Source organism: Quercus robur, chromosome 4 (assembly GCF_932294415.1).
Source record: "Quercus robur chromosome 4, dhQueRobu3.1, whole genome shotgun sequence".
NCBI classification, from domain to species: domain Eukaryota; kingdom Viridiplantae; phylum Streptophyta; class Magnoliopsida; order Fagales; family Fagaceae; genus Quercus; species Quercus robur.
Window position 1 is genome coordinate 69,607,135 of NC_065537.1, and position 27,501 is coordinate 69,634,635.

At 34.2% G+C, this 27,501-nt stretch overlaps 1 protein-coding gene and 2 long non-coding RNA genes across 19 annotated transcripts; all 3 read left to right on the plus strand.

Annotated features, from left to right (window-relative positions):
- Positions 1–77: 77 nt before the first annotated feature.
- LOC126723510 (uncharacterized) lies at positions 78–27,501 on the plus strand. 10 transcript variants are annotated; one of them, XR_007654357.1, is made up of 9 exons: positions 23,505–23,635; positions 23,995–24,071; positions 24,543–24,824; positions 25,635–25,769; positions 25,901–25,981; positions 26,215–26,232; positions 26,324–26,395; positions 26,732–26,784; positions 26,965–27,501. It is a non-coding gene; the product is annotated as an uncharacterized LOC126723510 (long non-coding RNA). The 10 variants fall into 10 exon arrangements; XR_007654363.1 differs by lacking the exons at positions 23,505–23,635; positions 23,995–24,071 and adding an exon at positions 78–332; XR_007654356.1 differs by lacking the exon at positions 23,995–24,071.
- Positions 2,117–6,947, plus strand: LOC126723508 (uncharacterized). Of its 5 annotated transcripts, none has more exons than XR_007654353.1 (11): positions 2,117–3,122; positions 3,501–3,585; positions 3,956–4,154; positions 4,276–4,368; positions 4,750–4,820; positions 4,951–5,028; positions 5,352–5,508; positions 5,583–5,722; positions 5,950–6,042; positions 6,131–6,183; positions 6,395–6,947. It is a non-coding gene; the product is annotated as an uncharacterized LOC126723508 (long non-coding RNA). The 5 variants fall into 5 exon arrangements; XR_007654355.1 differs by lacking the exon at positions 5,583–5,722 and having other exon boundaries at positions 2,118–3,122; positions 6,395–6,677; positions 6,804–6,947; XR_007654354.1 differs by lacking the exon at positions 5,583–5,722 and having other exon boundaries at positions 2,118–3,122; positions 4,793–4,820.
- LOC126723507 (putative disease resistance protein RGA4) lies at positions 8,104–15,527 on the plus strand. Of its 4 annotated transcripts, XR_007654350.1 has the most exons (5): positions 8,104–8,471; positions 11,358–11,493; positions 12,371–12,460; positions 12,906–13,114; positions 15,191–15,527. XR_007654350.1 is itself a non-coding variant. In XM_050427029.1 (4 exons), exons 1-3 carry the CDS (start codon positions 8,130–8,132, stop codon positions 13,038–13,040), a joined length of 567 nt encoding a protein of 188 aa, XP_050282986.1. In that variant the 5' UTR covers positions 8,104–8,129; the 3' UTR covers positions 13,041–13,114; positions 15,191–15,527. The 4 variants fall into 4 exon arrangements, 3 of the variants coding, with proteins under 3 accessions (XP_050282986.1, XP_050282985.1, XP_050282984.1); XM_050427029.1 differs by lacking the exon at positions 11,358–11,493; XM_050427028.1 differs by having other exon boundaries at positions 8,106–11,852.

The window sequence follows — 27,501 nt, forward strand, 5'->3', positions numbered from 1 at the left end:
GATGAGTGATAAGTGATGGAAATTGAGTGACGGAAATTGAGTGATGAAAAATCCTTACCCAAACAGGCCCTTAATTACACACATGATTTCTTCACAAAGTTATTTGAACAAGAAAAATTAGGATAATGTAATCAATCCCCCCCTTTTTTTTTTCTTTCTTTTAATTCTAATGATTTATATCTATGTACCTAAGAGCATGTTGATAATTTGATGTGTGTATGGTTGCTTCTTAATAATTGCAGAATTTGTGTAATAATCGGAGATGGTTTATTAGCTTCCAGAGGGGGAATTAATCTTGCAACAATCATTGCAGGAATTAGCTTATTTTGCAGGTCTATATATCTATTAAGATTAATTTTTAAACTCTCATTTGAACTATTGATATATAGAAAATAACTAATGGTTTAGTTACTGCTTTTGATGGGATAATTAGTTTATTTATTACTTGAATAACTAAGACTTGAAGATCCCTCATTTTGCTTACTTCCCGGGATTTTTTGAATAATAGGTTGTTAATTTCAGAGCTACACAAGTTTAAGAACTTCTGGTTTTTCAAGTGCTTGTTATTTTGTCACTTTCCCTGCCTCCTAAAGTCGTAGTCCTTGCTGCATTTGGTTGTGAAGTCCCTGTAATCTTGAGGCAGCAGCACATCTGTTCTTTTTTAATCAGTGGGATCCAAATACAGTCCCATAAACATGAGTAGGAGAGAATGTTGGATAGAAGTTGGAATCTGATGGCATCTTTAACAACTTCAGGTATTTGACTTTTAATGAAGAAACCAACACCAATAATCTTGTTTTGATAGATCTTGGAGAATTTATTAGGCATTGGACTTTTCAGGTTTCACACAGAACTTAAAATTCAGACCCTATTCAAAACTTTCAGGCCTTGCAATTGTGCAGCATGTCCCAAAATTGCAAGTGAATAATTAGAATCTGCTGAAAACAAATTCTTAGTCATTTGACTTCTTATGCAGAACCAACTGAGGCAAAGAACAAGCTTGGGTGCAAAATTGAGACCCTATTCTAAAGCTGCAATTGTGTAACAGGTCAAGAACTCAGTGGTATTCATTTGTTTCCCTTTTTTCCAATCAAAACTTTTATAAGACGCACGATTTCTTTAAATTATTAGGAGAATAAAAAAGGATAACTGCTTTATCATCTGTTCTTTTATTCTAATGATTTATATATTTTCATCTAAACTTGTGTTAATGAAATGACATATATGGTCGCTTGTGTTCATAATTGCAGAATCATAGCAAATTTCTTAGAACTTTGAAGTGAGGACTTGACCGGGCAACTAACACTGCAGGAATTAGCTTACTAAACCGGTATTTGGGTTGTTAATTTTTTTTTTTTTTTTTTTTTTTTTTTTTTTGTTCATAAAAGTTTCTAACATATATCTACTAAGTTCTTTTCATGAGATGATTAAACCAAAATACTCACATTTTTGTGTGTATACTGGCTTTAAAAAATAAAAAAAGAGCAAGAGAATGAATGAATGGGCCTAATCTGTTCATACATGCACTCATTCAAAGATAGTTTGAATTGAATTTTTATATGTTAATAGAAAATAATTACAAATTATGTTTTAACTACTTCAAGTATCTTGCTTTTTATGGCACAACTGAAAATCAATTTTTTTGTTCTTCATTCTGCCTTTTGAGGTTTTGATATTTTGAAGAACTTCTCAATCATTTGACTCCTCACGCAGAACGAATTAAGGACAAACTTGGCTTACCCTGTTCAAAACTTTATGGCCTAGAAATTAAGACAAGTACGGTCTTGGACTCAATGGTAATCATCTTTTTTTATAAAAAAAATTCCCTTTACTTTTTTTTTTCATCAAAACTTTAATTAGATTCATGATTTCTTTAAATTATTAGGAGAATAAAAAGGGATAATTGTATATTCTTCCGTTTGTTCTTTTGTTCTAATAATTTATATCATTGCATCTAAGCTTGTGTTGATGAAATGACATATATGGTTGCTTCTTAATAATTGCAGAATCCTAGAAAATTTGGTAGCATTTTGAAGAGAGGAACATGACCAGGCAACTATGACATTACAGGGAATCAGCTTACTATAAAAGTATTTTGGTGGTTAACTTTTTTTTTTTTTTTGGGGGTGTTGGGGTTGGGATATTTGTTTGCTTCCTCACATGTTGGTGTGAAGACTGACTTTTTAAAGTCAGAACTCAGAAGAACACAAGAATGACTGAACGAGTATAACTTTTTGTACATGCACAAATGTGAAGGTAGATTGGATTGAGTTTTTATATGTTATTCAATGAAATATTACTAATTAAGGATTTTCATCTCACTTGTATTCCAATTAAGACTTAGGATAACACCATTTTTCTTTTCATTTTCTCTGTCGTTGGTATTTTGTCTATTTCACTACCTCCTAAAGTATAGCCTTTGCTTCTTAACTTTTAGTTGTGCAGTCTCTCTTCGAACTATGGGCAACATGACGCATGTTCTTTTTTATAATCACTGGAAAGTAAAGGGGGCGAGGACAGTGTAATGGATGGATAGAGTGTATGGAGTTTTTAGGCCAAAGAGAGCTAGGAGTAAGAATGGCTGAGCTGTGATGGGTAAGAGAGGCTATTTGATTAAATGTCCCAAATTGGAAGGTATTGGAGCAGACAATAAAAATGGAGCAACAACATCAACCTACTTTCCCCTCTCACAATTAGAGGTTTAAGGCTTATATCAGATTAACGATTTAAAATCTCTTCTAGAGAAGAGGCTGCAGAACCTCATTTCTCTCCGGGAAGTCTATATAAAAAGGTGCAATGGTCTGGGTTTTCTCCATTGGATAGGCATCCTCACATCACTACAAAGCCTTAACATTTAGGAATGTCCCAAACTAATGTCACTTCCTCAAGGGATTCGCAATCTCGCATCTTTATATGAACTAGGAATTGATAATTGTCCCAATCTGATGTCACTTCCTAATGGGAGTCACAATCTCACCCCTTTAAAAAAGTTGGAAATTCTTGATTATCCCCTCTAACAGCAAAGATGCAAGAGGCAAACAGGTGAAGATTGGCCCATCATTGCTCATGTCCCATACGCGTATGTGGATGGTTTGATCCACCAAGAAGAAACAATATTTCAGGTATGAATCTGTCTATCTATTGATCTATCTATCTTTTCATCCCAAATTAAAAACCAACCACTGGTTTTTTAGGATTTTGATATTTTGAACTACTTCTAAAACTATTCAACTTTGTTCTTATGCTCAACTGAACCAATTTAAAATTCTCTTTCTTTTCTGTATTTTTTCTTTTTCCTGTCTATAAAATGTTAATTAGACAGTTGATTTCTTCACAAAGTTATTTGAACAAGAAAGATTAAGATAATGCAATCCTTCCCTTCATACATACATACATACATACATATATATATATATATATATATAAAATTCTAATTATTTATATCTTTGTACATAAGAATATAATATGATGTGTGTATGGTTGCTTCTAAATAATTGCAGAATCAGAGTCAGAGTCAGTTTGTTAACACTCTAAGAGGAGGACTTAATCTAGCAACTACCATTGCAGGAATTAGCTTATTTTCAGGTATTTTTTTGGTTGATTCTCTTTTGTTCATTTAAAAGTCTTTCATTTGTTCTTTTATTCTTTCGTTTCTTAAATTCTTTCTTTTGTTGGGGAAGTAACATATTTTATTTTAATGAGATGATTAAATGGAAATTTTTTGTTTGCTTCCTCACATGTCGAATTGTTGATGTAAGACTGACTTAGAAGTCAAAGAAGAATGAGAGAATGACTGACTGAGTCTAATTTGTTCATTCATGCACAAATTGAAATGTAGATTGGATTGAATTTGATCTTTTACTTTATTAAAATTTACCAATGAAGGTTTTCCTTTTTGCTTGAATCCCAATTAAGATTAGAGGATACTGTTACTTTACCCATTTTTATATAATAGGTTGTTACACTCAAAACAGCACCCAAGTTTTAGAACTTTTGGTTTTTCCAGTGGTTGGTAATTGGCAGTTTCTCTCTCTGCTAAAGCCGTGGCCCTTGCTTTTGAATTTTGGCCTTGGGGTCCCTATGTGAACATGAGGCAGAAAACATGAATATAGGAGGGAAAGAGTTCGATCGGTTGGCATCTTTAACTACTTCAGGTATTTGGTTTTTTATGCAGATCCAAACACCAATTTTCTTCTTCTTCTTCTTCTTCTTCATCTTTGCCTTTTCAGTTTTGATATTTTGAAGAACTTCTCAATCAAATGACTTCTCACGCAGAACAAATTAAGGCAACAACTAAGCTGGTGCAAAGTTTGGACCCTATTCAAAACCTTCTGGCCCTGAAATTGTGCAACAAGTCATGAACTCAAGGTTATCATCTATTTCCTTTTTCTTTTTATTTAGGAAATCTCTTATCTGTTTTTTTCCCTTTTTGTATGTTCAAAGGACTGTTGCTACATATATGATCTCATCACATAAATGGAGAATAAAGGATAACATCTATATCTTTGTACGTAAAACTTCTTTGATGTCATAAGGTGATGTTCTTGGTTGCATTTCTGACAATTGTAGAAATGGAGAAAATCTTTTAACACTTTGAGGGAGTATTCTGTTTGGTCAATTTTTTTTCCTTTATATTATAAGCTTTTGTATCAAAAAGGAAAATTATTAGCAATATAAACTTTGTTACTTTTTTAATTTTTATTTTCCTACTTTTATAAGCCAAGTCACTTTAAAAACTTTTCTCCCTAGTGATTAAATCTTTTGGATCTTGTGGCACCTGCTACTGCTACAGCCTCTACCTCATCTCCAAATATATCAAGGTAAAATATTCTTATCATTTTTATTGTGCCTTAGCTTCTTATTGTTGTCCTCCCAAAAAAAGAAGTTCTCTTTGGTAAACTCAATAATTTTTTCTGTTGTTCTTGTGCTGAAAATGTTTTATTTTTGCAGATACTTCAAAACTTCCATTATTGTATGAATGAAAACTGAGCATCCAACTACCTTGTGGGAATTAGCTTATTATTCCAGGTATGCTTTCAGATTTTTTTTTTTTTTTTTTTTTTGGGTGTGTTCCCTGTTATACATAAGCTTTCTGTACTTGTGTTAAAATTTTTCTCCAAAATTCAAAACAGAATTGTAGAATATCCACTTTTTTCTTCTTTACCTATTATTTTATGATGGTTTATTAATACTGAAAACTTGAACTTGAAAACTTGTATTCACATGCACTAGAATCCTGTTCGTCTAAGATCACAATTAATTGGAGTTGTGCTAATGATAGGAATGTCTGTTTCATGTTATGGTATCAGTTTCCTAATAATATTCTTTTCTCTTTTGTGGTTGGGATGAAGGTCGCTGCAACAATTTCTTTGAAATAAGTGCAAAGTGTGAAGATGATCCTATCTTTGTGTAATATGGAGAGGAAAGAAAAGGGAGAATTTTGGTTGAATTCCACTTGGAGGAGTACCTTGCCTTTTCACCTGAATTCTACTGTTACATTTTGTTGTTGTAAGTTATATTCTTGGAATTTACCTTGTACGAATATTGGTGATTGAAGTTTTGTCCTTCTGTATTCTCTCTAGAAGCAAGTTTTGAGAAGCCTTCAGAAAAGGCAATTTTACATATTTCTCACAACAATTGAAGTTAAATCCAACTAGGTTACATTTTGTCCTAAAAAAAAAAAAAAAGAAGTTAAATCCAACTAATTCCTTCCACTTTAAGTGTGAGTGTATGCCTTCCAAATCTTGTCAATAGTTCAATCCTTTCACCTCTTGCCAGTTTCAGTTTCAGTTTCATCTCCCAATGTTACACTCATCCTTTGCCCATATGTTTGCTGGAGTTGTCTTAGATTTTTTTTGGTCCTACTTATTTAGATTACTTCAAGAAGTTCTTGTTGGTTTATTCTTCTTCTTTTTTTCTTGTTGAAGACTATTGCATTATATTTTGTAGGTAAGATACTTGGAGCCTCTGTTCTCGTTTTGCCGACTAATTGCTTCAATGTTGGACAGCTATTCTTATGGGTTATTAGAGTGCAAAATAGAGGTAGCTATAATATTTTGAGTAAATGATACAATTATGCTGTTATTGGTTAGTATCTAATATGATATTTTAATCATTGTTTCCTCTGTAGATGGCGGTTCCATTGAGCGCACAACTTGTCTCATAACTCCTTTTCCATGAGAGGTGAGCCTACATGTTTCTTTTTTGTAAAATTGGCAGTTCCTTTATATTTTTAAATATCTAATATTTAAATTGTAGACTTTTTTCTTTGATTTATTATGGAAAACTCCCTTGTTACCTTTCATTATGGGGTGAAAGTTATTTGCATGCATGATCATATCTCTAGGTATTTGAAGATAACAAAAGTTTCTCTAACTCCCTTATTCTTTGTCAGGGATATCAACCACTATGATTGTGAAGTTAACTATTGGAGGGTCATCAAAAGGGGATTATTCACCGTTAATACAGAGCAAATTTTATGTCAAGTCTGGAATTTGACTTATTACAAGGAAGATGGTGAAGATCACATAATAATGTGGATTGGTCATTGTTCTCGTTTGAAAAAGTATTAGTCATCTTCAACAGTTGTGCCAGAGAATGAGAACAATTTAACAGATCCATTCATTTCATTAGGAATGCTGAGTCTGCAATTCTCAACTTGTTTAATGTTGCTGTCAGTTAGACTATCAAATGTTTCATTTCTTCAACAGTTGCGCCAGAGAATGAGAACAATTGAACAAATCCATTCATTTCATTAGGAATGCTGAATTTGCAATTCTCAACTTGTTTGATGTTGCTGTCAGTTTGACTATCAAATATTTCATTTCTTCTTCAAATTTTATGATTTGGGTGGCCAGCTTTGTGTGGCATTTTCGTATGAAACCAGTTTATTAGGTTCTTCTTTGCTACCTGGATTTGATTATAGCTAGAGTGCTCTCCATTGTCCATACTTGTATGTCAATTTATGTTTTGTATTATTATTTTTATATGGTGAAGGAATATTTCAGAGAGAAAATCTTCTTTTCTTTTTTTTTCATAATAAAAATTCAGATTTATACAATGTGTTTTATCATGTATGACTCAAGTTTTACATATGTATGTTCCCTTCGCTGTAAATGAGACTATTATACGTCTGGAAGTGATACATTATCGTAGCAATCCTTGTTTCAACTTATTTTTTATTTTTTTAAAGGATTTTTATGATTTTTTTTATTTTTATTTTAATGGGAATAGGCACTTTTTGGACGGTAGGATTAATGGTGACAAAATATGTAAATTTTGTGGACGGAATTATAAAAATGAAAGATGAAAATATCAATTGAACAATTTAAAAAAAAAAATGTTATTTGTATTTTTGCCTGAAACTTTTGCTGTGTACTATTTTCTTTTTTAACCTATATTATTTAATGATACCTAACTTAAGAAAATGATGACTTGAAATTTTTACATTTCCACTTGAAAGATAATATATTAAATAACAATCTTCTAAAAAGTTGGATTTTTTCAAATAAGGCCAATGGTATAGGACAGATAGAGCAATACACACTGAAGATTAGGTATTATACAATTAAGCTTACGTCATATGAATACATGCTTCCACATAAGTGTTACATTTTGTAAGACATGTTTTTTATATAGCACACTTATAAGTATACTAATAAAACATTATGTCATTGGCGAAACCCTCTGATTTGATTTTGTAGGACATGTTTTTAATTGCACTTGTCTACACAAGTGCAATTAAAATCCTAATACTAAATTTATTTTAAGAATTTTATAAGAAGTGCTTACTTTTATAGAAAGTGTGTGAATCATCTACCATATATATATATATATATATTAGTAAAAATTGAGATTTATCCATTATGAAACACAAATACATTATGAACACCTTTGCTGTAAATGAGACTCTATTCCAGTAACGCTTGTTTCAACTTATTTTTATTTATTTATTTAGTCTATTTTAAATAAATATAGTTTTTAAATTTTTATTTTTATTTTCTAGATATATAGTTGTACTTTTACACAACTTTCTCCTAGTGTCAGCATAAACAAAACCGTGTGTGATGGTGTGTGTGCCACCACCAACCATTCAAAGACAAACTACAAGATTTTGGATTAGAAGAAAAATGTGTGTGGCTACTCTAAGCTCATCTAATACTCCTGTAAGAAAAACAATGGCTGAAGGAGCTTTGTTCCACCTTGCAGAAAAAGTCCTTGAACTGCTGCGTTCCTTAACTATCCAAGAGGTCAAACTGGCCTCTAGTGTCAAAACAGCGATTGAAAAACTAACAAACACTGTTACCACAATCCAAGCTGTGATTCTAGATGCAGAAAAGCAGAGTTCTCAAGACCATCAGATCAAAGATTGGCTCAGAAAGCTCAAGGATGTTCTCCATGATGCAGATGACTTGCTGGATGATTTCTCCACCGATGTTTTGCAATTGCAACAGAAAGTGATGACAAAGAAGGTACGCATTTTCTGTTCAAGTTTTAACCGGCTTACTTTTAGTCCTAAGGTGGGTCATGAAATAAAAGCAATTAGGGACAGACTAAATGCCATTGCAAAAGATAAGGAGGATTTTCATTTTAGTCAAAGTTTCGTCGAGCCACAAGTCATGAATAGGGAAAGGGGAACTTATTCTTTTGTATTTGAAGAAGTTGTTGGGAGAGAGAATGATAAGGAAGTGATTATAGAACGTCTTTTTAATGATAAATATTTCTATCATTCCAATAGTTGGCATTGGAGGATTGGGGAAGACAACTTTAGCTCAGCTAGTATATAATGATGAAAATGTGGACAAAAATTTTGAGCTAAAGCTTTGGATTTGTATCTCTGATATCTTTGATGTAAAACGAATTGTTAAAGAAAGTTTAGAACAATTGACAAAGAGGAAGCATGAAGGAAGCTTTGAGATCTTGGAAAAACAGTTTCGAGAAGGATTTAATGGAAAAAAATACTTGCTTGTCCTGGACAATTTGTGGATTGAGGATAAAAAGAAATGGCTTCTCTTGAGAAATTTGCTAATGGTTGGTGCAAGGGGAAGTAGGATAATCGTGACCACACGCTCAAAAAGGGTAGCATGGATAATAGGGTCAATTTCATGGTATGCTCTAAAAGGCCTACCTATAGAAAAGAGTTGGAGCTTGTTTGTAAAAATGGCATTTGAACAAGGCCAACTGCTAGAACACCAAGCCGTTATAAGCATAGGAAAAGAGATTGTAGAAAAGTGTGGTGGGGTACCTCTCATCGTAAGGACGATAGCAAGCTTGCTACGTTCCAAACCTTCAGAAAATGAATGGCAATCCTTCAAAAACTATGAACTCTCAAAAATAACACAACAAGAAGAATATAATATTTCATTAACACTTAAGTTGATTTATGATCATCTACCATCACACTTAAAGCAATGCTTTGGTTATTGTAAATTGTTTCCAAAAGATTCCAAAATTGATGTAAAAACACTAATTCATCTTTGGGCCGCGCAAGGTTTTATTAAGTTATCAAATTCAAAGCAACGTATTGAGGATGTTGGCAAAGATTATTTTATGGAATTACTTTGGAGGTCTTTTTTTCAGGATGTAATAAAAGATGAATTGGGCAATATAGTATTTTGCAAAATGCATGATCTAGCAAATCTTGTGGCTGGGGCAGAAAGTACCATGTTAACTTTAAGTGAGGAAAATATTGATGAAAAACTTCATCATGTATCATTTGATCTTAGGTATTCATTGAGGCAATTCCCAATCCCCATGGTTAAAGGAATGAAAATACGAACAATTCTTGGAGCTAGTGTAGGGCAAGAGTTGGGTAAATTAACTTGTGATGCACTCATTTCAAATCTCAATTATTTACGCACATTAGATTTGAGTAAATTAAAGCTATGTGTAGTGCCAAATTTAATTGGAGAATTAAAGCATTTACGATATCTTGATCTTTCTGAAAATGAAGATATTGAATTTCTCCCTAATTCCATTACTAAACTGTTGAATTTGCAAACACTAAAACTCAAGTATTGTAAGTCGCTTAGAGAATTACCGAGGGAAATTAAAAAATTTGTCAATCTCAGGCATCTAGATATTTTTGAATGTCAAAGATTGACTCATATGCCCCTTGGACTTGAACTTTGTACTTCTCTTGAGATACTACCACTTTTTATTGTAAGCAAGGCTAAGTGTAGTGGTGGATTGAGTGAATTGAAGGAGTTAAGCAATTTGGGAAGAAGCCTAAGTATTAACAATTTGGGACATGGAAAAGATGACATGCTGGAGCTGGAATGTAAGGCTGCAATACTAAAGGAGAAACAACAACTTCAACAGTTGAAATTATGGTGGGACTCGAGGTGGGCTGAAAATAATATATGTTATGATGAAATGTCACTAGAAAAGCTCCAACCACATCCAAATCTTAAAGCTTTGAAGTTGGGTTTTTATATGGGTATGATAATTCCAAGTTGGGTCTCTTCACTCACTAATATTGTACATTTGGAATTCTATAGAAATATCAAATTGCAACACCTCCCACCATTATGTCAACGACCTTTTCTAAAGTCTGTCATCCTTAAATATATGGAAGCACTTGAATACATATCAAAAGACATTCTTAGAAAAGCAATTGGTTCCTCAAAAACAACATTCTTCCCATCCTTATCTTCTCTCATAATGTATGAATGCCCAAATTTGAAGGGTTGGTGGAGGAAATTTGATGGTAATGACCATCTTTTACTACCATCATTTCCTTGCCTTTCTCTTTTAAAGATTACTGAATGTCCTAATCTAACTTCCATGCCTTTGTTTCCGTATCTCAAAGAAGGGCTAATATTAGACACAACTAGCTTGAAGGCCTTTCATCATACAATGATTATGGGAGAAACAGAGAGCCCATCAACAGCAGGAACCACATCAACCTCTTCCTCATTAGAAGAGATTAACAATTTGGAATCTCTTCCAGAGGAGAAGTGTGTGCGGAACCTTATTTCTCTCAAGAAACTTTCCATTTACAACTGCAATGGACTCAAATCTCTCCCTCGTAAAGGTATTTCAACATCTCACATCACTTCAAGAGATGGAAATCATGCACTGCAATGAGCTTGCTCTAATAAATGATGAAGATGATGGCATGCAATGGCAAGGCCTTAGGAGCCTCCGTTTTCTGCATTTAGAGAGAATTCCAAATTTGGTGTCTCTGCCAAATGGGCTTCAACATGTTACCACTCTTAAATATCTCCAAATTATTAGTTGTCCTAATTTGATGGCACTACCAGGATGGATAGGCCACTTGACATCACTACAAAGCCTTGAAATTGACAAATGCCCTGAATTAACATCATTGCCTCGAGGGATTCGCAATCTCTCAGCATTACAGGAAATAATAATTACCAATTGTCCCCTCTTACAACAAAGATGCCAGAGGCAAACCGGTGAAGATTGGCCCAACATTGCTCATGTCCGATACGTGTATGTGGATAATAAAGCAACACAAAACTTCTTAAGGTATGCATCTATCTTTTAACCCCCAAAATTTGAACCTTATTCAAAAATTGCACTTGTGGATCAAGAACTCAATGGTAATCATCTTCTTTTGTTTTTCTTAATATAAAATTTATTTAACTATTTTTCTTTAGAATTGAACTTTAATTAGACACATGATTTCTTCAAAATGCTAGAAGAAAAAGGATAATTTAAATTCATTCATTTATAAAAGTTTCCAACGTGTCTATCAAATTCTCTCCTTTTTTTGTGGATAGATATCTACATGTTGGTGACTTGGTGTGAAGAAACTTTTAGAGTCAAAGAAGAATAAGAGAATGATTTAATGAGTACAATTTGTTCATACATGCACAAATTCAAAGGTAGATTGGACTTAAGGATATTGTCATTTTTTCCCAAATGTTTAAGGAGAATAAGAATTCATTAAAGTAAAAAGAATTTGCTAATTTGATAAAGCTTTCTTAACCTTACTTTTTCAAAGCACAATTTCTTTTAAACTTTACTTTTTTCTTTTTAAGTATAATTTTTTCAAATAACTACATTTATAAAAAAGCTATACCAAAGGATGAGACTGACTATAATTTAGTCTAGCATGTCTAGACGAGCACAAATTTTAATGGTAGATTTAAAAGGAAAAAGGAATAAAACAATCTCCATCGTTGCATTTCTTATCGGTGTTTCCAACAAAGAGGTTGAGAATTCATAAATCCTCTACCTCCAACTATCAAATTATTAAAAAAAATAAAGGAATAAAAAAATTCAATTAGATTTCTGGATGTATTCTTAAATTTCAGAAAATCCTTGAACTTCCTTATGTTTTTTGGTCTTTTTTGTTTCAATTTTTATAAGTCAGGTTGCTAATGCTCAAACCTGACTATAGGAACTTTTTATTTTCCAATGGTTGAATCTTTGGGATTTTGCCCCACCTTCTACTGCTGCAGTCTCTACCTCTTCTCCCAATATATCAAAGGTAAAATATTCTCTTCTTTTTATTGTGCTTAGCTTCTTATATATATTTGTCCTGACAAAAAGAAAACTTCTTTGTTCTTTCTTTGGTAAACACAATAATAAAACTTTTGTTCTTGTGCTGAAAATGTTCCATTTTTTCTGGTGCTTCATAACTTTTATTGTATGCTTTTCATTTTTTTTTTTTTTGGGTGTGTTCCCAATTATATGTAAGCTTTCTGTATTAAAGTTTGAATTTACCTCCTAAATTTTAAACAAAATTTTAGAATACTCTCTTTTTGCTTACAAATTTATCTGAGTTTTTTATGATGGGTTATTAATGCTCAAAGCAGCAAAATCTTAGTTTAGGATATTTTCATTCTCTATGTTTTGGTGTTTTGTTTATATCTCTACCTCTACCTCTACCTCCTAAAGCCTTAGCATTTGGTTCTTAACTGTTGGTTGTGCAGTCTCTGTTCAAACATTCGGCAACAATGTGCATGTTCTTTTCTTTAATCACTAGAAAGAAAAGAATATGGGGAATTGCGAAATGGGTGGATAGAGTTTTTGGGCCAAAGAGAGGTGGAACGAGTATGAATAGTTGAGCCGTGATAGATAAGAGAAGCAGTTTGATTAAATGTACCAAAGATGGAGTAATTTGCTGCAAAGCGATGTAGAGGTAAGCAAATTCTAGCCTTTTAATTATTCTTACCTTATCATTTTTGTGCCAACTTCCAAAAGATTATATAGAAACCAATATCAACATTCTTCCCATAGATCATTTAGAAACCAATACAATATCTCTCTCATGAATTCATTTCTGATGGACATGTATGGCCACAAATTTAGTAAATTATTGGTTAAATTGGTCAATTCTGTATGTTGATCTCACATAGGAAGGGGTGGCTTGTATGCAATCCTACTGATTTGCACTTGCCCTTGAGTATACCTTTTTCTGATATTAAATGACATGTATTTTCTTACAAAAATTAGTGGAAGTTGTTTCTCGATTTTAAAAACTTTGAATTGAGATTACAATTTGAAGGTAGTTTCTTTTGTAATTATAACCAGAAATGCATGTAGTGTATGCAATTTTACACTTTAGGTTAGTTCCATATGTTAACCCTTTTGTGCTTTGGAAGCTGTTGATACCCATATTTACGACACATGTTTTACAACCCTGATTCAACCAAGCCCGACTTCCTTGTGGGCTCAATTCATGTATTATATTTTATTTTATTCTTTTAAGCATGGCCCAAGCCCATGCTACATATTGGGAGAAATTGAGGATGTGTGGTTTGGAGGGTATAAGTCAGTTTCTTTTGGACTTTTTGCATGAGCCCATCCCATGCGTGCTTCCAAGTGAGTAAGGGACATTAGTAGCACCTTAGACTCATGGAGGAGGTTTTGTACTCGAAATTTCCATCCCAAAAGAACTTTTATGCTCTGGTTGACTGTTGCTCTACTTTTCTGCTCTACACTTTTTTTGCATAAAACACATAGCTGACCTGAGTGGCTAGCCTTGTCTGCTACAACAACCAAATGCAGCCTCCAAGGACCTGCCATGTCTAGGAAATATCAGCCCATGAATTTAGGTCACTTCATTTCCCAAATTATGCAAAAAGCAAGCTAACCCTTTTACCTAATCAAAGCAAATCTGACCATAACCTCTTTGATTGATTACTTAGGGTTCAAAGCCTCTTTTATTGACAGAAAACCAGTCACTTAGAGCACTCCAAACTCAATAAAAAAAGCCTCAATCAGATTCAAAAGGAACCAGCCACATTGTACCCTTAGAACTGAAATTTTACAGCAAAACCTCATTTAGCCAACTAACATTCTCACAATTCTAAAACCATGGTTGGATATATGAGTACTAGGGGGTGGGGGGAGGGAACCTTCCTTCTCTTCCTTACAACCTCTCTCAATTTCATCTTTTCATTGACTGTGGGTCAAAGTTTCGAACTTGTGTTGTTTTTATGCATTTTTCAACATTTTTGTTATTGTCATTTTGATTTTTCTCTTGTTAAAGCACCATTAACCTTTATTTACTAAATATTGAAATTTTAAACTTGATACTCTCTACAAATAATCACTTCTAAAGAACTCAATGGGAGATTTGGGTCATTCTCACATTTTTTGCCCTTGTCACAAAAACGTCCTCCACAGAAGTTAAGTGATTAATTATTTTAATTTAATGGAAAGACACATAAATTATCTAAAACAACTACGAAGTTTTTGTTTCATAAATTGAAAAAAAAGTTGTAATCAAAGAGGAAGAAAAAGAAACTTTAAAGACCAAGATGACAAATTATCAATTTTAAATGGTGCAATTTGTATTCCTATTTTTTTTTCTTAATTTTAATAAATGAAAAGAGACGATGGTTTATTGTTTTTACACTAGGTCTATTCTTAGATACTCGTTTTTTTTTACAAGAGATCGATTATTAGATACTTAAGAAAACTAATAGATTTACTTTTCAGCTGAAGCAAAGTTTGTCTCTAGCTGGCTACCCATAATTGATTTTGTAGATTTTTATATATAACTCCTTAAAATTTTAAATCATTCCAACTCCAAATAAATCTTCAGTGCTTATAATTGAAAAATTTTATACTTAAAAAAAAGGGTTTTGTTTCTTCCTTGCTCATGTATGATTAGTTTTTTATTTATTTATGTGAGAATAAGTTTTAAAAAAATTACTAGTAATTAGTATTATGGAAATTGAATTACATAAATATTTTATTTTTCTTGTAGGTCATCAAGAGAAGATCCTATCTAGGATCCTAATCATGACAACCTTGGCCTTAGGCCATTCCTCCCTTAAAAGTTTCTGTTCAAAGAATTATTAAGGATGGTGAATCTTGGGCATGCTGTTCATTTTGCAATCAATTTTTGACAAGGCTCTGGGAATACCCATAGAAGTGAGCGTTGTAGGCCCCAACCCCCCAATTATAGACTCATATACCCTCATGAGGTTAACCTCAATTGCACATCTTGGGATCAAATAGGTTTTATTGTAGTTCTTTATAAACTCTTAAGCTAGAAATGTGTTTTCTCAATTCTCCTTTTTTTGAACATAATATTATACACATTGTGGATTGTGATGGCAAAACTATGGCAAATAAAGACCCTCAATAGGGACAAAATTGCCTTATGCCATTTTCACCCAAATTATATAGCCTTATGCCCCATTCCTAAACTAATTAGGGAAATACCCCTTTTTTGAAACTCGACTTTCTCAAAATTGATTTAAGTCCTATAGTGACGTTTTTAAGGACCTATAGTAACGTTTTGTAATTTGATCTCCATGAAAAACGTCACTATAGGTTATTGCCTATAACTTGATTTCATAGAGATTGAGTTAAAAAACGTCACTATAGGTCCTTAAAATGTCACTATAGGTCTTTAAAAACGTCACTATAGGGCTCCATATATATATATATATATATATTTTAACTCAATTTTGAGAAAATCGAGTTACAAAAGAGGAACATTTCCCTAATTAGTTTGGGAAGGGGGGCATAAGGCTATATAATTTGGGTAAAAAGGGCATAAGGCATTTTTGTCTCCCTCAATAGTCATGGAATTTCATTCCTCACTCAAGTTGTATTGCATGCTTGATGATAAGAGTATTGGTGGTGATAGATAATTTCCTTTAGTTATATTTCTAAGTACAAGGTTTACCTACAAAATTGATTGTAGTCTAAGACTACAACCTTAAACTATATCTTTTTATTGGATGTGAATTTTGACAAATTCACCATTGGATTACATCTTTTTCTTATATCCTCCATGCTTGCAAAATTTCTAGAAAATTAAAGATCAATAGTTATGTCATCAATAAATTATTTAAATGCAAGTTTTTGTTGTTTAAAACTATGCATAAAATATAAGCTTATAGATCATATAGTAAATAATATTCAATTGACACAAAATTTGACATGTATATTAAGAGTATAAAGAATATGCAATTTAATGGTTATATTTTCAAAATATGTAATAATGCTTATTTTAAAGGTTACAACCAATTTTGTAGTTAAATTTTGCCATCTTTCTAATTTATATTATAGCCAAGGAGACTTTTTTTGTTGATGAAAATAGAATATTATTTTTTATGTCACATTTAAAAGGGGAAACAGATTAGTTTCTAAATTATCAATATTTTTAAAGGTTCAAAACCTATAAAGGAAAACAAATGTTGAAAAATTGAATAAATAAGCAACAATTTTAATTGGAAAAAGGAAAAAACCAAAACTGGACACGTGTCCACATTCTAACCTGTCCAGTGCACTAATGCACGGGACATAAACCCAACCCTCTTCTAGGTTCTACCCTTAACAATATTTAAAATATATATATATTAAACATGTCTTCTTCTTCTTCTTTTTTTGGTTATTTGAAAAATATTATTTTTGTTTCTAATTTCTAAAAGGCAGTATAGTGAGAATCATGAGTTTAAGCTTAGTAGTATGATCTGTAATGTTCAGAAATCTATCAATGTGTCCTCACCCAAAGGATCTTGTCCATTTCAATGGCAATACAGAGGATCTTGTTCCTCACCAAAAACATTTCCGAATGATCTTGTCCACTAGAACATGCCTTAGACACCTCTTACAATTCAAAAGATAGAGACCCATATCACATGGGCCTATTTAATTTTACGCTAAATCATAAATTACAGTATTCAACTTTAGTTGGTTTTTAATTAGTCAATCCTTTATTTTAGTCATTTAACTTTTGTTCTATTCTCGAAAAAAAAACTTTTGTTTGTTTTTAATTTAATCGTTCTGTCCACTTCTGTTAGTGGATTGCTGATAAGAGTGCGTTCGAGATTTGCTTTTATATATATATATATATATATATATTTGCCTTTTGTCTTTGCTTCCTTTTTTTTTTTTTTTTTTTTTTTTTACAAATAATTTACCTTTTATTTTTATTTTTAAATAAGTAAATATGGATCAACTTCTTGATGGCTTCTGGGGGCATATATCAATTTATTTATTTTAGCCAAAGGCCTTGTAGCTGAATTGGCACCTCCCCATGTACATAGTGCTTGGGGGTCTAGGGGGGAAAGGGTTCGAGCTGCGGGGTTAGCAGCATGTTGTAATTATTTCTCAAAAAAAAAAAAAAAATTATTTATTTATGCCCAAGGGCCTGGGGATTCACCTTTATCCAGATTAGTTGCCACTTACGTCTCTGGCCTCCCATGCCTTTGGTACAATAAAATTTTTTTTTTTTTTTTCTGTAATGATTCTCAAAAAACTAGCTTTAGCTTTTTCAACACATTTACAATAAAAATTACCAAAAATCATTTACAATAAACTTAACATTATGTAAATGAGCTATTGGAAATAAGCAAAATTAAAACACACTTTAACTAAGTATCCAAAAACTTAATAGAAAATCATTTTTCAAATTTAAGTGATTTGGCCTAATGACCTACGATTACAAATGAAGCTCTTGATAACTACAACTTCACTATATTGAATTATATATTACAATGAACCCAACGTGAGTATTTATAGAAGATTAAACACTAGGCTAACCATGTATTAAATCAATATTAACAGACTTAAAAGTACGAATATTATTCTTTGCTTGCATACCAAGACTTATCTAGAATTGGGTGCCATATTTATAACATCAAAGCTTCTACATTCTTAGGTAATAAAAGAAGATCCATAATGAGTAAGAATTTTACCTCAAGTATTTAAGTTGATTTATCCAACTCTGCATATTACCTTCATTTTTTTTATTAAAAAATATAAAAATAAAAAGCAAAAGGTCAACCCAACCCGATTTGGCTAGGTACGGGCAAACCTGTTTCCCATACAGGTCCAAAAAAATGAGGTTTAGTTCTAATTTTTCTTTAGGTCAGGTTAATTGGTTCAACTCGGCCAATTTTGTCAATTCCATTTTCTACATCTTTTTGATGAGTGCGCAAGACAAATTGAAATTCTATCGTATTTAAATAATAAGAAAAAAAATTGTGCTCTCTAACAAAATATTTTAAAACAAAGTGGAAATCGTATGTGTTCCCGAAATTATAAACCAGGGACCATGGTGTGTGCGATTCAATTGTTGGTACATTGTATATGACTTTAGTTTTCATCAACTAAGGATCTTAACCTACACAAAAGGTTAGCTTTTCCCCTTTTCAATCCCCTCTTACCCCAAGTTATCTTTCTTTCTCGTTATATCAAACCTAACATTTCGGCATTATTTGCTTCCTTTCATTACTTAGCCATAAAAAATAACCTTAGAACATAGAATAGATTCAGTTCACATCTAAATTGAACTTGAAATAAAATCATATTTATAGGGTCAGAGAATTTGTGATCCCGGCCCACTTTACATTAGGGCCCAAGGCCCGAGCCGAGGAGAGGCGTTACTGAGGACGTGCAACGAAAGCCCAAATAGCCTAGAGGTGTAGCTGAGGACGATCCTGTCCTCGGCATCCCAAAACTTAGAAGGAAAGAATGGCACGCCATCAAAGGCAGCCCCCAGAGCGCTCCCAGAAGAAAGGGCGAGTACAGTATAGGAGCGGTTCAAGTGAAAGGCTGCCAACACTGCAATTAAGTACTCTGCGCCTGACAGGGTCATGCTCTTCAGCTTTTACAATCACCCCCAACCACTTTGGGTATGGGCTGAAAAGACAAGTATCAGCCCCAAAAAGCGGAACCTACACGTGGACGCATGAGAGAGGGGAAAAGCCAGTATAAAAGGAGGAGGAAGCGCCAAGAAAAGATGGTGGTCTCCAAGGCCATTGAACCCTAAAGTAAAAAGAATAATAAGATCATTAAGCTCCTCGGACGAGGTCCAAGGGCCGGAGCCCCTCAGGCCGTGCCGGAAAGAAAGTCTTCTGAGATACGTTAGGTTTACCTCCGTGCAATCACCACGAGCACCATGACTAATGGCTATCCGTTCACCAAGGCCTAGCCTTTTTGCCCACTCTCTATAAATTTTATTGTTTGGGCCTTTAACGTTCGAACTCAATACCAATTTGGGATCGTTACGAATTGAGTCCTTACAATTGGCGCCGTCTATGGGAAGGCTTGTGTGTTGGCACAGGCGACAGTTAGTCATGGTAGGATCAAGCTCCTGTCAAACCAAGGTCTGCGAAAGCCCCTCCATCATTTCTAGCAGCACGCAGTTGTCGTCCTAACTCAGCTCCCACTCAAGGCTACACTTCGAAGTACCAGTGGCGTGGGCAGTTCTAGGGGCTTCCAACATCAAGTTTATGCCTCACACACCTTTGCCAAGGGGCTAATCCTCGCGGGTCCAGTAGCCTGATTCACCGAATTCATATAAAGTTTTGGACAGAACCAAGGTTTTGTATGGTCCTCGGACTCAAACCTATGAGAAAACCAACTACTTTAGAAAACTATATAAGTTTTGGAAGAACCAAGGTCTTGTATGGTCCTCGGACTCAAACCTACGGGGAAACCAACTACTTTAAGAAAATATAAAGTTTTGGACAGAACCAAGGTCTTGCATGGTCCTCGGACTAAACCTATGGGGAAACCAACTACTTTAGAAAAATATATAAGTTTTGGACAGAACCAAGATCTTGCATGGTCCTCAGACTGAAACCTATGGTGAAACTAACCACTAGAAAATGGCTTAAGTCCTAAACAGAATGGAAATCTTGCGCGGTCCTCGGACTCCCAACTCTAAGGAAACTAACACAACCAAGTGTTTAGGCCTGTTACAATCGTGTCTCGGTCCTCGGACCGGATGCCCAAAATAAGTTAAGGCTATGAGTACTATATGAAATGTGGTGAAGCACCCTAATGCCCGGTGATCCCCTCGGACAGTTCATCTTAGGTTATGCGTCCTTGGATGGTCACCCCATATACAATACAAAACACTCAGTTGTTATCCAGGTTAGTGTCATATGGTTAACCTACTTAAGGTTGGCATTGTTGTGCCCGTCATTTTTGATAAGGTCAAAGTGATAACTTTTTATTAACAAGGGCATCGGCCCTAAGTACTGTTTGAAAGAAAAGAATACCGGCATATCCATTCACAAAATAGCTAATGCAGAAAAGAAAAAACACGCAAAATGGAATGAAGTCATTTTTTATTAGATAAAAAAGTAGTACAGCATACAAAAAAGGGGCTTAGACAAGCCTATACCAGAAGTTAACTACAGAAACAAACAAAAAAGGGGATGCACGGGAATGATAGGTCCTTAAACTTTGTTCTAGCAGCGACTAAGCGCGTCTGGATGACTCCGGTAGTGGAAGAGAAGAAGAAGCAGAGACACCTGGACCACCATCTTGCTCTAGCAACAATTAGGCGAGGTTGGATGGCGCCAGTGATGGAAGAGAGGAAGAAGCGGGGATGTCAAATCCCCGTACCAGCTCTGATTTCAATCGAGCAAGTATCATATTAGCAGCACTCGAGAGAGAGCAGATGGTACCGACGATGAGAAACCTCAGTGCTGTCGCACCAAAAGTCTGATGCGACCTCCACCTGCTTCGGATTTTGGCTAAAGGAAAAGGAGGCTCCTTCCTTGTCTTATCAAGGGGAAGAAGTGTCTTGAGTCTTTGTCTCCCTTGCCCTAATCGGGCCATCTTGAATCTCGGGGAAACCCAATGCTTCTGGAGAGGGTGTGGTCCCTTTGCCCTCACCCTGGATGTGACCATATCACTCCCTAGGGCTTAGTCACACTGGTAGTGGGGACTTTAAGCACAGCTGGAGGGTTAGGAATTTGAAAAGCTTGAAGGGTCTGTACGTAAAGGGAATGACCTCCCACCGTGCTTCTTATATGGAGGGCAACCCTGGCAGCATTTAATCTGTACAAATCTCCAAGAAAAACTACAAACGAGATAAGTCTCACTCAATTTCCAAAGCCGTCTTCAGCCATTGGATTTGCGTCGCCTCGTAAAGAGACCTTATTAAAGACGCGCCTTGTGCATTGAAACGGCAGGAATGCAGCGTGGGTAAAGCTAAAAGAATGTCTCATAACCAGGAGCGTGTCCCAAGCAAACGAAGAGGCTTCGGCATTGATGAAGGATAAGACTTGGCAAGCCATGACATAGGCCCGATGTCTCCAAAACCCTCCTCTCCGTCCGAGGGGCCAGATAGCAGAATTTTGAGGGGCTATTGTGGGGCCAGAGAATTTGTGATTCCGGCCCACTTTACATTAGGGCCCAAGGCCCGAGCCGAAGAGAGGCGTTGCCGAGGACATGCAACGAAAGCCCAAATAGCCTAGAGGTGTAGGATCATCCTCGGCATCCCAAAACTTAAAAGGAAAGAATGGCACGCCATCAAAGGCAGCCCTCAGAGCGCTCCCAGAAGAAAGGGCGAGTACAATGTAAGAGCGGTTCAAGTGAAATGCTGCCAACACTGCAATTAAGTACTCTGTGCCTGACAGGGCCATGCTCTTCAGCTTTTACAACTACCCCCAACCACTTTAGGTATGGGTTGAAAAGACAAGTATCAACCCTAAAAAGCGGAACCTACACGTGGACGCATGAGAGAGGGGAAAAGTTAGTATAAAAGGAGGAGGAAGCGCCAAGAAAAGATGGTGGTCTCCAAGGCCGTTGAACCCTAAAGTAAAAAGAATAATAAGATCATTAAGCTCCTCGGACGAGGTCCAAAGGCCGAAGCCACTCAGGCCGTGCCGGAGAGAAAGTCTTCTGAGATACGGTAGGTTTACCTCCGTGTAATCACCACGAGCACCATGACTAATGGCTGTCCGTTCACCAAGGCCTAGCCTTTTTGCCCACTCTCTATAAATTTTATTGTTTGGACTTTTAACGTTCGAACCCAATACCAATTTGGGATCGTTACGAATTGAGTCCTTACAATATCAATTTTGAACTTTTTTTTATTTTTTATTTATATATATATCTAGTTTTCTAGACTCTCTAATTGGAAACAATTTTGATTAAGATCATATGTTTAAAATTATACACATATATGCATACTTAATCAATAAACAAAGCCAATGTTTAATACTTTGAAAAATATAACCGGAAAATCCATTTCCAATTCACTTTCATGTCAAATGTAAAATTATTAGTTAATTTATCTTGGAATGTAGGCAACGAATGACGATCGAGGTATGAGTCTTTTGGGTTAATATTGCAAAATTTAAAGTTAATTTGCGTTATAGGAACTGTTGGAAGTTAATTGGGAAATTGAGGAGAGAGACTGAATTTTGGCAATGGGATTGCCGAAATTCAGCCAAAAAGCAGGAGAGAGAATAAGGAAAGGAGGACAGAGAAAATGTTGAATTTCGTCACTCCCATTGCCGAAATTCCACTGCCCAGATTTCCTGTCCGAATGCTGTGTGTCCGAGTGTGCCCGAGTGTGGAGTGCTCTTAAAATAAAAAAAGGCAATCACGGCAATGTTATTGCCGAAATAGGGGAATAAAATTTTTTTTTTTTTAGCAATTGTGATAATGGAAAAAAAAAAGTGGTTTCGAAATCTCTAGAAGAGTAAAAAACAGGTTTTATGTCCACAATATTTTCACAATAAATCACATATAATTAGTCCACAATATTTTCACAATAAATCACATATAATTAGTTATTATTAGTTAAAAAAATTTGTGACAACTAATTGTGGCAATGGCATTGCCGAAATAGGAAAAAAAAATTTGTGGCAATACCATTGCCGAAATAGGGAGAAAAATAAAAGTGACAAACTACTTGAGGCAATTGCATTGCCGAAATAGGGAGAAAAAAATTGGAAATACCATTGCCGAAATAGGGGGATAAAATTTTTTTTAGCAATTGTGACTATGGGATTGCCGAAAATGTGAGAAAAAAAAAGAGAGAAGGATTATGGCAATCGGATTTCCGAAATAGGAAAACAAATTTCGGCAATTCCATTGACGAAAATGTGGGAAAAAAAAAAAATTTGTGGGAATCAAAATTTTTCCCCTATTTCGGCATTGCTAAAATGTGAAAAAAAAAAAATTTCCCCCCTATTTCGGCAATCCCGTTGCCGTAATCTTTTTTTTTTTTTTTTTTTTTTTAATTTACGGCAACGGGATTGCCGAAATAGGGGGGAAATTTGTTTCCCCCCTATTTCGGCAATACCATTGCAGTTAACAATTGAGAATTGTCCAATCTTATGGCAAAGATGCTTGAGGCCTACAGGTAAAGATTGGCCCATCATTTCTCATGTCCCATGCGTGATCGTGGAATATGAGAACTAGCAAGAAGAAACAAATTCTCCAAGTAAGCATCTATCTATCTATCTATCTATCTATCTTTTAATCCCAAATTAAAATTCAGCTACTGGTTTTGAGGGTTTTGATATTCTAGACAACTTCTAAAAACCATTCAACTTCTTTCTTATGCTGAATTGAACCAATTTAAAACTCTCTTTCATTCAATTTGTTTTTCTTTTTCTTGTCTATAAAATGTTAATTAGACACCTGATTTCTCCAAAAAGTTATTTGAACAAGAAAAATTAGGATAAGATAATCCTTCCCTTGATTTATTTATTTATTTTTAAATTGTAATGATTTATATCTTTGTACATAAGACCATGTTGATAATATGATGTCTCTATGGTTGCTTCTTAATAATTGCAGAAATAGAGTGGTTTTTAAAAAAGGCCGAGAGGACTTAATCTAGTAACTACCATTGCAAGAATTAGCTTATTTTGCAGGTATTTTGTTGGTTCTCTCTCTCTCTCTCTTTTGGGGGGGGGGGGGGGGGAGGATGTCTATATATCTACTAATATTAATTTTAATATTCGCATTTGAACTGTTGATCTATAGAAAATTCATACTTTTGTGCTGGGCTGTGTGAGATATTACTTTTAGGTGCAAGAGTTCTTATCTAATACTGTTTTAAAGATTACAAACCAAATTTGAATTTTTCTAAAATTTAAAATAACCATCTTTTTTCTTATGTTCTTTTACCCATTATTAACTAATATTAATTTTAATATTCGCATTTGAACTGTTGATCTATAGAAAATTCATACTTTTGTGCTGGGCTGTGTGAGATATTACTTTTAGGTGCAAGAGTTCTTATCTAATACTGTTTTAAAGATTACAAACTAAATTTGAATTTTTCTAAAATTTAAAATAACCATCTTTTTTCTGATGTTCTTTTACCCATTATTATATGGTAGGCTGTTACTGCTCAGAGAAGCTTCCAAATGTAGGAGCTTTTCATTTTCCAAAAGGTTGATAAGCCATAGGATTTTCTTCTTCACGTGACTGCAGTCTCTGTTCAAACATGGGGCAGCATTCTGCATGTTCTTTTGGCCATAGATGAATGGAATAGATGGAAGTCATGGAACCTTTCAGGCCAAAGAGAGTAAAAAGTGTAAAGATGGTAGAGCATGACAGTAAAAGAAGCAGTTCAGATAAACATCCCAAACTGGAATAATTCGTCGCAAAGCAAAGCAATGGTAAACAAAGTTTAGCCTTTTAATTACTCTTACATTCTGATCATTTCTGTACCAGAAGTCAGTGAATCATGTAGACAATATACTAAATACTGTATATATCTTCCAGGGATTCATTTAGATAGTAAAATAAATACAATATCCCCCACACTTATGTGTCCTTTTCTAGCGGTGGTAAGGCCACAAATTTAATAAATTAATGGTTTAATTGCCTAATTTTGAATATTTTGAGTTTTTGAGCATATCTAAGGACCATTACCTAACAATGGTCTCAACTAGATACGGTCCTAGGAGGGGGTGCCTTGACTAGGTGCTACCCTTTAGCACTGTCTCTTGTGTATACCTTTACTATACTAAATGATGCACTTTTTTCTTGACAAAAATTTGCAGTTGTTCCACATTTTTTATAGTGTTGTATTGCTGTTTGAAGGAACGTATCAATTTTTTTCTTTATATATAAGCTTTTAATATGATCTTATTGCACAATGTTATTTGAGTAACTAGTAAATAACTAATGTCTTATGTAGTTATTGCAATAAGATAATTAGGCTGAATAATATCTTCAATTTCTCAAATGTAGCTTGGAGAATTTGTTTAATTCAAAAGCATAAATGATATCGAGTCTAGTGTGTCTAGACATGCACAAATCCTTAGGTAGATTTAATAAAATTTCCATCCTAAATACATTTCTGGTCTCTTGATTAAAAAAAAAAAAAAAAATCTAATCTCATTTGGAATGTGTTATAATTTTCAGACAACAGCTTTCAAATCTATCAATTTTCTTACCCTTTTCCCCCTCTTTTTACAAGTCAGGTTGGTAATGGCGTAATGCTCAAACCACAGGACTTTTGGAATTTTTATTTTCCCAGTAGTTGAATCTTGAATCTTTTGGATCTTGACACACCTTCTACTGTTGTAGCATCTGCCTCATCTCCATATATTTCAAAGGTAAGATATTCTTATCATTTTATTCTGCTTTTCCTCTTATTGTTGTCCTGCCAAAAGAAAAGTTGTTTCTCTGGTATACACATAATAAATACTTTGGTTGCTGTTGTGCCAATATTTTTTTACTTTGGCAGATGCTTCGTAAAACTTCGATTAGGGTGTATGAATAATAATCGAGCCTCCAACTATACTACAAGAACTAGCATATAATGCAGGTGTGCCCCTTGTTATACAAAAGCTTTCAACAATTTGTGTATTAGAATCATAATTGTCAAGGTTTCAGACAAAATTTTAGAATAATATTTTTAGAGGTGCTATAAAAATTAAGCATCATCATGCAATAGATTGAGACATACATCTCTCACTTTCTTTAATTCATTTTTCTTTTTATTTAAGACAATTTTTGTAACAAACTGTTTGGTTTGCTTGAAACATGTTCTATATGAAGGGTAAAGGCTGTGCATAAGTATGTGTCTAAACCCAGATCATCTTATTTAAAATCATGAATATTTGGCATAATTTGTGAAAACGCTTACAAATTTTATTACTTGTTTTAGGTTGACAATTTGTAGTCCCAAGAAAATTAGCGATTGCTCCAGTGAGATGGTTTTTGCCACAACAAAACTTTAGTAAGTGCTGTAATCAGCAAACACTTACCTGAACTGGAAACTTTTTTACGCATGCACTGGATCCATTTTGTCTGGTCTAGGAAGTTTTCAGGTTAGAAGTGAAATAAAATATAGAAAAGAAAAATCAGGTATAGAATACTATTATTCTTAGCTTTGTGAACTAAAAATAAAAAATGAAGTATTTTCCAGCAAGGGACTAAGCTTGAAGAGTTAGAGATTATGTACTTGGTGAACTTCCACTTTACTGAAGTATCTTGTGTTTTTTTTTTCACCTGAATTCTTGCATTAATTAGTAAAAATTTCGAATATGATATTGAGCTATTGTTTCCTCTATAGATGATGGTTCCATTAATCATGCAACCCGTCTCATAACTCCTTTTCAGTGAGAGGTGAGCTTGCATGTTTTTTTTAAGTCCTTTATATTTTTAGTATCTAAGATTTGCAATTTAGACTTTTTTAGTTACTATGTCTCCTTATATTGTAAGATGAAGTTGCTTTCATGCATAACCATATCTGTTGGTATCCAAAGACAATAACATGTTTCTCAATCTCCTTTCTAATATTGTTAGGGATATCAACCATTATATGGTCACACAATTCCCACTGAAGCCAACAAAGGGAAATTAAACCATGTTTGACTTAGATTTGCTCAAATTCGATAATGTTGGTCTTAGATTCGGCAACGTTTGGCCTAGATTCAGCAATGTTTGGCTCAGATCCGCTTAAATCCAGCTGAATCTTTATCTCCCCCACTAAGATCTGGCGAAGATCTACCACCCTCCACCCACCACCACTCCTTCATCAGTTTCAACCAAACTGACCAATCGTCCACCAGAGCCCGATCAATCTATTATTTTTCTTTTTGGTGTTCGTTTTTCAAATTCAATGAGCTTTTGCCTAAAATTTGTTCCATCTAGTGAAGCATCTTGCCAACGGGTTTTCTTGCTTACGAATTAATATAATTAAAATAAGCAATGTTGTTAATATGTATAAACTGAATTAGGTACATTGCATGTGTTTGTCTTTGGGAGGCAAATCTGATACCTTTAGAATTGTGTGGTGTGTAAAGAAGTTCAAAACTCCAATTTTCAATTTGGTTTGATCAA